At 40.2% G+C, this 9,236-nt stretch overlaps 1 protein-coding gene across 2 annotated transcripts; it reads left to right on the forward strand.

Moving 5' to 3' along the window:
• The first annotated feature begins 306 nt into the window (after positions 1-306).
• On the forward strand, positions 307-8,024 carry LOC121237883. 2 transcript variants are annotated; one of them, XM_041134803.1, is made up of 4 exons: positions 307-417; positions 487-518; positions 7,513-7,693; positions 7,736-8,024. In XM_041134803.1, exons 1-4 carry the CDS (start codon positions 407-409, stop codon positions 7,845-7,847), a joined length of 336 nt encoding a protein of 111 aa, XP_040990737.1. In that variant the 5' UTR covers positions 307-406; the 3' UTR covers positions 7,848-8,024. The 2 variants fall into 2 exon arrangements, with proteins under 2 accessions (XP_040990737.1, XP_040990736.1); XM_041134802.1 differs by having other exon boundaries at positions 319-417; positions 487-513; positions 7,508-7,693.
• The last annotated feature ends 1,212 nt before the right edge of the window (positions 8,025-9,236 follow it).

Genomic DNA, 9,236 nt, shown 5'->3' on the forward strand with positions numbered 1-9,236 from the left:
TTTTCTATTCTATTCCGACATCAAGATCTTTGTTGGAATACCATGAGTAATCATTAAAGATAAACTCAATAGTTCATATTCCAAGAGGATTAGTTAAGATTATAACTAGAGTTTCTTGCAATATATCATTATACAAAACAAAAACAATAATTTTCTCTACCAAACAGCGTGGGATCTCGTGTGCCATATATAGACCCTCCTCTCTTCTGAGGCACTCCTTTCCGTCCAAAAAAATGTGTGGTTGATTCCAAAGTTCGATATTTACAAAAAGATCATGGAGAATAGATGCACCTTATTATTTCAGAACAAAAGTGTATTCTGTTATTCTTTACTTTAATTTTTTCTGTCTATAAATTTCTGGGCACATTAACACAGTCCCCATAGTCATAGCTAGCAAGTTAAAACAATGAGCTCTAGCTATATCGACTACCCTCTCAAGCACCGGCATGGCCTGGGACGGGAAACCAACTCACCTGATTATTATAACCATACTCGTGTTCAGACAGCTGGGAGATCAACTGTAACACCCCGTTCCCGAAAAGACATTTTAAAATTTTCGAGGAGCCAGTGTGCTACTACTAAACTTGAACTTAAAACGTTTTCTTTTTAACAAAGCACCAGATGCGAAAAATTTCCATAAAATAACAAACTTCAATAAATATTGAAAATCCAAAATAAGGTCTGCGGAAGCACTTATGAAAAATAAAGAAGTCTCATGTGCTTATCAAAATAATTTATTTAAAACTTAGAACCATAAAAATAATCATAACATAATCTGTCTAGGCCTCTGTCTCGCCTCCCTGGGTCAAGTTCTGTCCTGCAGTCTCGTCTTCATAAATGTCATCACCTGGGGTGGTTTAAAAACATAAAAAACAAACTAAAATGAGTCGAATACTCAATAAGCAACACATCATACAGTAAACATAATAAACATAAGGTTTCTAAAAAAAAACGTGCATATTCATAAATACATTCATAAATAACATGACATAAACATTAACTTATCTTTCACTTGTCATAGGCCGTTACCCACTGTTGACCCCTGTGAGTTAGGGTTAGCGAATCTAAATAGATTCCGATTCCGCCCGTGGCCGCGGGTTGTGGAATCCATACATAAGGAAGACAATACTGGGTGCACTACCAGCATGCAAGACCTGGCAATGCAATATGCCCATAACATAGGTACCGTTTTTATATCATAACATAGGCCGTTACATATTTTATCAAATCATACTTGCATACTTGACATTTCATAGATTTCAAAAGAAATCACATACATATCATATCATAGATTTCAAAAGAAATCACATACATACTTGTCATATCTAATCATAGATTTCAAACGAAATCGCATTCTTTCATAAACGTCATGATACATGTTTCATCGCATAAAATCATGATTTTTCATAAATATTTTACGAAATAACTCTCTCATAAAATCATGCATTTCCTAAATAATTTTATGAATAATCTTTCACATAAAATCATGCATTTCATAAATAATTTCATGAATAGTCTTTCACATAAAATCATGACTTCTTTATAATTTTATCATATTTTTGGTACGTAAAAATGGGCTTCCAATAAAGGGCCTACATACATAATATCTTTTATAAAAAGACAAACAGCTCACTGTAAATACGCGTAAGGATATGATCATGCTACTTTCCTTGCAATGCTAATCCACTATTTTCGGCACGAAATCGGTCGCCTATAAAAATAAACACGTATTTTGCATAAATTTCTAATTAAACAAGTGATTCTATTTAAAAACCTAACTACTAAAATAGTCTATATTTTCTAAACCTAAACACTTCCTGACACTAAAATATCCTTACCCGTTAGTCTTAAATAAACAAGGATATTTTTGGAAAACAACATACTGTACATGGGCATTTTGGGAAAATAAAAAAAATAGAGGGGCATTTTTGTAATTTAACTAACCTAAAAAAAGATTGATTTACGGTTTGCATGGATTCGAGTTGGTTTTACGCGTGAAAGGAAATGCATGCAATCGGGTTGGGGGGTGCGATGCTCACCGAGAGAGGAAGCTGATGCGCGGCGGCTCTGGGTGGCTGGGGAAGGACCGGAGACGCGACTGGGTTCTCTGGGCAGTGGTGGTATGACGCCGAGAGGAGGAGAGCGGGAGTTCAGTCAAGCCGTAAAGAAACCGAGAGAAAGAGGGGGACGACGACGGTCGTGGCTTACCGGGACGGAGTGGGTGCCACTGGGTTGTGCTGGCCGGCGGTTTCTGTGTCGTCTGAGAAGGGGTTCGGCGCCGCTTGAGGTGGCTACCGTGGAGAAGGTGACTGCATGCTCTGTTTCGGACGTGCAAAAACAGTGTGCGTCCGTGGCAGCTACGGCGTGCCTTGGCGGCTGAGGGTGGTCCGATGTATTCTATGGTGGCCAGTGGTGGCGTCGGCGTGTTCTGTGGCTGAGGGTGGCTGGGCTGTGGCTCACGGTCGGAGAGCTCAGTGCTCTGTTTTTGGGGGCTTAAACAGGGGAGAATGGCAGCGGGTTGATGGCTTTTCCGAGGGCAGGCCGTGCAGTGGTTCTGTTAGCTGGGCTACGGGGTGGCCAGAGGTAGGAGCTGCGTCGTGGTTATGGAAGGAGGCCAAGTTTTTATGCTCTTTTGTGGGGCTGGGGTAGTGCTAACGCACGGTTTCCGTCGTGCAGGTGGCTCTCGATTTCTTGTTTCCTGGACGTGGCCTGGAGGCCGTGCATGAAGTGGGGGCAGCGACAAGGGGATTAGGGAGTGCGGCTTGCAGCTTGGGTTGGCGTGGAGGGAATCATAGTGCGGCGTGGGGAAGAAGGCATGGGTTTGGTTTCGGCTTGAGGCTGGTTGTTCACGCTGGAAATCGACGCTCGGACTGGACACAATAAGCCTCTATATATAGACCAATGAAAACCCTAGATAAAGATAAAAGAAGAGACGTGCATGTGCATGTGCATGTGGGTGGATAAGGTTTGGTGCGTGTTTCAAATTCAAGAAGAAAAAATCCGGTAGAGAGGAGTTGTATTATGAAGAGGATTCATGGGTTTGGAGGAAAAAAAATAATAATAATAATGGAGATTTAACTCTAGGTTTATAAAAAAAATCATCTGATAATTTGCTTTAACTCATAAAAAAATTTTATCAGTAATTTATTTCTAAATAAAAGATCGGGCCGTTACAATCTCCCCTCCTTATAAAAATTCCATCCTCGGAATTTGCTAGACCTCAACAACCAACGTACTAATTCTCCAAAATTGTAAACGTCGATACTGGGTTCGATTGTAAGCCTAAAATAATTTTATTAGACGATTATCTGAACTCCAGAGAAAAGTAATTAAGACTCACCGCATAGAATAATAAAACTCTTCACATGCAATAATAATCTCAAATAAATCATAACCTGAGACTCTCCAAAGTTCAGATCCTAACTCCTATAATTCATTCTAAGATAGAATTTCGTTACCTATAACACCTATAATATTTCCAATAGTCATACTGAATACCACAACTTAAATAGCTAAAATTCCAATAATAATCAATATTTCTAATTGAGGAAATTAGTTACTTGTGTTCTCATTGACGGGCGCATTGGTGCCACGCAACTGTGCCAAGGAGAAAACTCGAGCTGGTGCCATATACTTCTGTCCATCTCTTGTAGCTTGAGTAGTAGCTATGTTCTTCCCAGGACAATCTCGAAGATGGTGTCCTTCCTTCCCACATTTGAAACATGCTCCGGTTCCCATCAAACATTTCCCTGCATGCCTCTTACTACACTTCCCACACATGGGGAGCCATCCTGTCTCGCCCTGTCGTGGCCGTTGTCCATTATTCTGACAATGCCTCTTATCCCCATGTGATGCTGGTTGGAGTTGTAGCTGCTGCTGTCGCTTTCTTTGATTATTGTAATCGATACTTTCTTGAATGTCTTCTTCAGCAATAGTAGCGCAGGTGACTAGTTCTGTGAAATTCCGAATCCTGAGAGTACGTACACGCTCCCTAATCCTGCGATTCAGACCGCGCTCAAACTTTTCAGCTTTCTTTTCCTCATCTGGAATTAAGTAACTGGCAAAACGGGAAAGCTCCATGAATGTCGTAGCATACTGTGCTACCGTCATTGATCCTTGAGTAAGGTCTATAAATTGGCGAGCTCTCAACTCTTGAAGAGTTCGTGGGAAAAAGTGATCCAAAAAGATTCTCTTGAAATGCTCCCAAGAAATGGGGACTGCTTCCCCTAATTCCAACTGAACCAAAGCCCGAGTCGACTTCCACCATTTGTTTGCCATGTCAGTCAAATGGTAAGTGGCATATTTCACCTTCTGATCATCCGTGCAGTAGAGCACTTCGAAAATTTGCTCCATACGTTCAATCCAGCTTTCCGCATCTAAGGAATTCAATCTACCATCGAAAGTAGGTGGGTGCTGGTGGGAGAACTGTTCTAATGTGCATCCTACTCGTGTGGTTCTACCTACCACCATATCACCATTGACCATCCTTTGAAAGAAACGTGTCGCTGCAGCAGCGAGAACTTCTGAATTATCATCTTGTACAGTATTGCTCTCAAACGGGGGTACGCGTGGTCTTCTTCCACGAGGTGCCATTCTAACATGCATGTTTTAACAATATCAATAAAAAAAAATGAATTCAACTACTAAAAGAAAATTTTATAACATACTTACTGCAGAGCAGAACTTGCCTTGGGAGACCTTGGCCTAGACATTTCTTTCCTTCATCTTTTATTTTCAAAATTTTTTTTTTTTATTTTTTTTTTAAATTCTTTGCAAAAGTTTTTTTTTTTTTTCTCTCTCTATTTTGAAAAGTCTACAGAATCTTTCAACCTGGCTCTGATACCAACTGTAACACCCCGTTCCCGAAAAGACATTTTAAAATTTTCGAGGAGCCAGTGTGCTACTACTAAACTTGAACTTAAAACGTTTTCTTTTTAACAAAGCACCAGATGCGAAAAATTTCCATAAAATAACAAACTTCAATAAATATTGAAAATCCAAAATAAGGTCTGCGGAAGCACTTATGAAAAATAAAGAAGTCTCATGTGCTTATCAAAATAATTTATTTAAAACTTAGAACCATAAAAATAATCATAACATAATCTGTCTAGGCCTCTGTCTCGCCTCCCTGGGTCAAGTTCTGTCCTGCAGTCTCGTCTTCATAAATGTCATCACCTGGGGTGGTTTAAAAACATAAAAAACAAACTAAAATGAGTCGAATACTCAATAAGCAACACATCATACAGTAAACATAATAAACATAAGGTTTCTAAAAAAAAACGTGCATATTCATAAATACATTCATAAATAACATGACATAAACATTAACTTATCTTTCACTTGTCATAGGCCGTTACCCACTGTTGACCCCCGTGAGTTAGGGTTAGCGAATCTAAATAGATTCCGATTCCGCCCGTGGCCGCGGGTTGTGGAATCCATACATAAGGAAGACAATACTGGGTGCACTACCAGCATGCACGACCTGGCAATACAATATGCCCATAACATAGGTACCGTTTTTATATCATAACATAGGCCGTTACATATTTTATTAAATCATACTTGCATACTTGACATTTCATAGATTTCAAAAGAAATCACATACATATCATATCATAGATTTCAAAAGAAATCACATACATACTTGTCATATCTAATCATAGATTTCAAACGAAATCGCATTCTTTCATAAACGTCATGATACATGTTTCATCGCATAAAATCATGATTTTTCATAAATATTTTACGAAATAACTCTCTCATAAAATCATGCATTTCCTAAATAATTTTATGAATAATCTTTCACATAAAATCATGCATTTCATAAATAATTTCATGAATAGTCTTTCACATAAAATTATGACTTCTTTATAATTTTATCATATTTTTGGTACGTAAAAATGGGCTTCCAATAAAAGGCCTACATACATAATATCTTTTATAAAAAGACAAACAGCTCACTGTAAATACGCGTAAGGATATGATCATGCTACTTACCTTGCAATGCTAATCCACTATTTTCGGCACGAAATCGGTCGCCTATAAAAATAAACACGTATTTTGCATAAATTTCTAATTAAACAAGTGATTCTATTTAAAAACCTAACTACTAAAATAGTCTATATTTTCTAAACCTAAACACTTCCTGACACTAAAATATCCTTACCCGTTAGTCTTAAATAAACAAGGATATTTTTGGAAAACAACATACTGTACATGGGCATTTTGGGAAAATAAAAAAAATAGAGGGGCATTTTTGTAATTTAACTAACCAAAAAAAAGATTGATTTACGGTTTGCATGGATTCGAGTTGGTTTTACGCGTGAAAGGAAATGCATGCAATCGGGTTGGGGGTGCGATGCTCACCGAGAGAGGAAGCTGATGCGCGGCGGCTCTGGGTGGCTGGGGAAGGACCGGAGACGCGACTGGGTTCTCTGGGCAGTGGTGGTATGACGCCGAGAGGAGGAGAGCGGGAGTTCAGTCAAGCCGTAAAGAAACCGAGAGAAAGAGGGGGACGACGACGGTCGTGGCTTACCGGGACGGAGTGGGTGCCACTGGGTTGTGCTGGCCGGCGGTTTCTGTGTCGTCTGAGAAGGGGTTCGGCGCCGCTTGAGGTGGCTACCGTGGAGAAGGTGACTGCATGCTCTGTTTCGGACGTGCAAAAACAGTGTGCGTCCGTGGCAGCTACGGCGTGCCTTGGCGGCTGAGGGTGGTCCGATGTATTCTATGGTGGCCAGTGGTGGCGTCGGCGTGTTCTGTGGCTGAGGGTGGCTGGGCTGTGGCTCACGGTCGGAGAGCTCAGTGCTCTGTTTTTGGGGGCTTAAACAGGGGAGAATGGCAGCGGGTTGATGGCTTTTCCGAGGGCAGGCCGTGCAGTGGTTCTGTTAGCTGGGCTACGTGGTGGCCAGAGGGAGGAGCTGCGTCGTGGTTATGGAAGGAGGCCAAGTTTTTATGCTCTTTTGTGGGGCTGGGGTAGTGCTAACGCACGGTTTCCGTCGTGCAGGTGGCTCTCGATTTCTTGTTTCCTGGACGTGGCCTGGAGGCCGTGCATGAAGTGGGGGCAGCGACAAGGGGATTAGGGAGTGCGGCTTGCAGCTTGTGTTGGCGTGGAGGGAATCATAGTGCGGCGTGGGGAAGAAGGCATGGGTTTGGTTTCGGCTTGAGGCTGGTTGTTCACGCTGGAAATCGACGCTCGGACTGGACACAATAAGCCTCTATATATAGACCAATGAAAACCCTAGATAAAGATAAAAGAAGAGACGTGCATGTGCATGTGCATGTGCATGTGGGTGGATAAGGTTTGGTGCGTGTTTCAAATTCAAGAAGAAAAAATCCGGTAGAGAGGAGTTGTATTATGAAGAGGATTCATGGGTTTGGAGGAAAAAAAATAATAATAATAATGGAGATTTAACTCTAGGTTTATAAAAAAAATCATCTGATAATTTGCTTTAACTCATAAAAAAATTTTATCAATAATTTATTTCTAAATAAAAGATCGGGCCGTTACATCAACTCTCCCTGAAATCTCCCAATACCCAAATGTGCACAAGCTGTTTCGCAACGAAGTGATCAGTACTACTACTAACAATGAAGAACAGGTACATGAAGACAATAATATTGGATCTCGTCCCAAGAATCATGGCCCCAAGAGCCAAACTACTCCAGCAGTACGGCTTGTAAAGAAGGTTGAAGTGACAGATCGTGATGAGGAGGAAGATGGCCGTACGAATGGGAACTCTGAAGTACTTCATGAAGAGACCATTCTTGAGCAGGATGCTGATGGCTACCTGGAGAAGAAGCACAAGCGCTTTCTTTGCAAGTGGAAATCCTATAAAGATTATTATTAGGTTGGGAAGGAAGTCGTGTTGGCTGTGGTTGATTGGCAGGCAAAACTACTCTTAAGTATATAGTGTTACGTACCAACATGCATGCATGCTTTTTAAATAATATGCCTGTCTTTAATGTCACCAAACTTTCTTCTGTTGTTGCCTGATCAGTTGCTTCTTTATAATAAACGAATTAAAGGAAAAAAAAAATACAAATATTATCTATTTTTCTTGGTATTTATGAGCTTGATTATACTACTTAGAAATTGTTTTGCAAGAGCTGTGGGACAAACACAAACACACATAGGTTTGCATTAAACAAACTGCGGTAGCAATAAAAGAAAGCCGAAAAATTAGAAGTTCATGACCCGCAGCTAGGGCGATGCAGAAAAAATAAGCACATATATGCTTCAGTCATGGCATACTCTTCCTACATGTATCGATACATTCTGCATCAATCTGTTCCAAGCTAGAGAGGTATAGGTAATAATAGTAAAGACTAAACTTAGTAAACTTAGACATAATATGAAGAGTTTTCAGGAAAATAACATCACATTAAACCAACTTCAATAGTGTTTTTCTTTGTTTTTTCACCTTGGTTTTTGTTGGGTGGTCTTGAACCTCTCTCAACCTCAACAGCTGGCTTAAAGGATGAGGTTTTCCCTCACACTTAAATGGACTACCGGTCCCTTTTACAACTGATGTGAGACAACCCCAACGTCGTCAATCCCCCCCTCACACATCGGGCTCTGGATCGAAACAACAACAACCTATATCTCCCGTAGATTGGGCCTAAGACTATTGTTAAATTTTGCTCTGATACCAATATTGGGTGGTCTTGAACCTCTCTTAATCCCAAAAGTTAGCTTAAGGGGTGAGGTTTTCCCTCACACTTATAAACTCATGACTACCAACCCCTTACACAACCGATATGGTACAATCCCAAAAATTTTGACATTTCTCTCTCGTAATATTACTTTATCAATATAAGTGAGGGTGATCAGCAAATACTAAGCATCCTCTTTCAAAATAAAAAATGAAAAGATTTTGCAGCACTATATATATTGCTCGTAAATATGCATTAGGATTTGATGATACCCTTTAACACAATGATTGAATATCATGAGCTAACTGAATTGCGATTTAGTATATGCATACAACACTAAGACGGTATAGGCTGTTAGGCAATGCTTGGTGGAGTGACTATTCATAAGACACCAAATCAAATTTCATCTGTAAACTACTACTCTTGGATTTGCTTTTCCCTCATTTTGGGTTTATTTTTCAAAATACAGTCTAGTTTACGTGGAGAGCAAATTGGAACCTATCCTCCATGTTAGTCTCACATGAACAATGTTGAGTACTGTAGAGTCTGGTCCACACCGCTCGAGCCAAGTCTTTAGCCGCTCA

This window comes from Juglans microcarpa x Juglans regia, chromosome 6S (genome assembly GCF_004785595.1).
Source record: "Juglans microcarpa x Juglans regia isolate MS1-56 chromosome 6S, Jm3101_v1.0, whole genome shotgun sequence".
Lineage (NCBI taxonomy): Eukaryota > Viridiplantae > Streptophyta > Magnoliopsida > Fagales > Juglandaceae > Juglans > Juglans microcarpa x Juglans regia.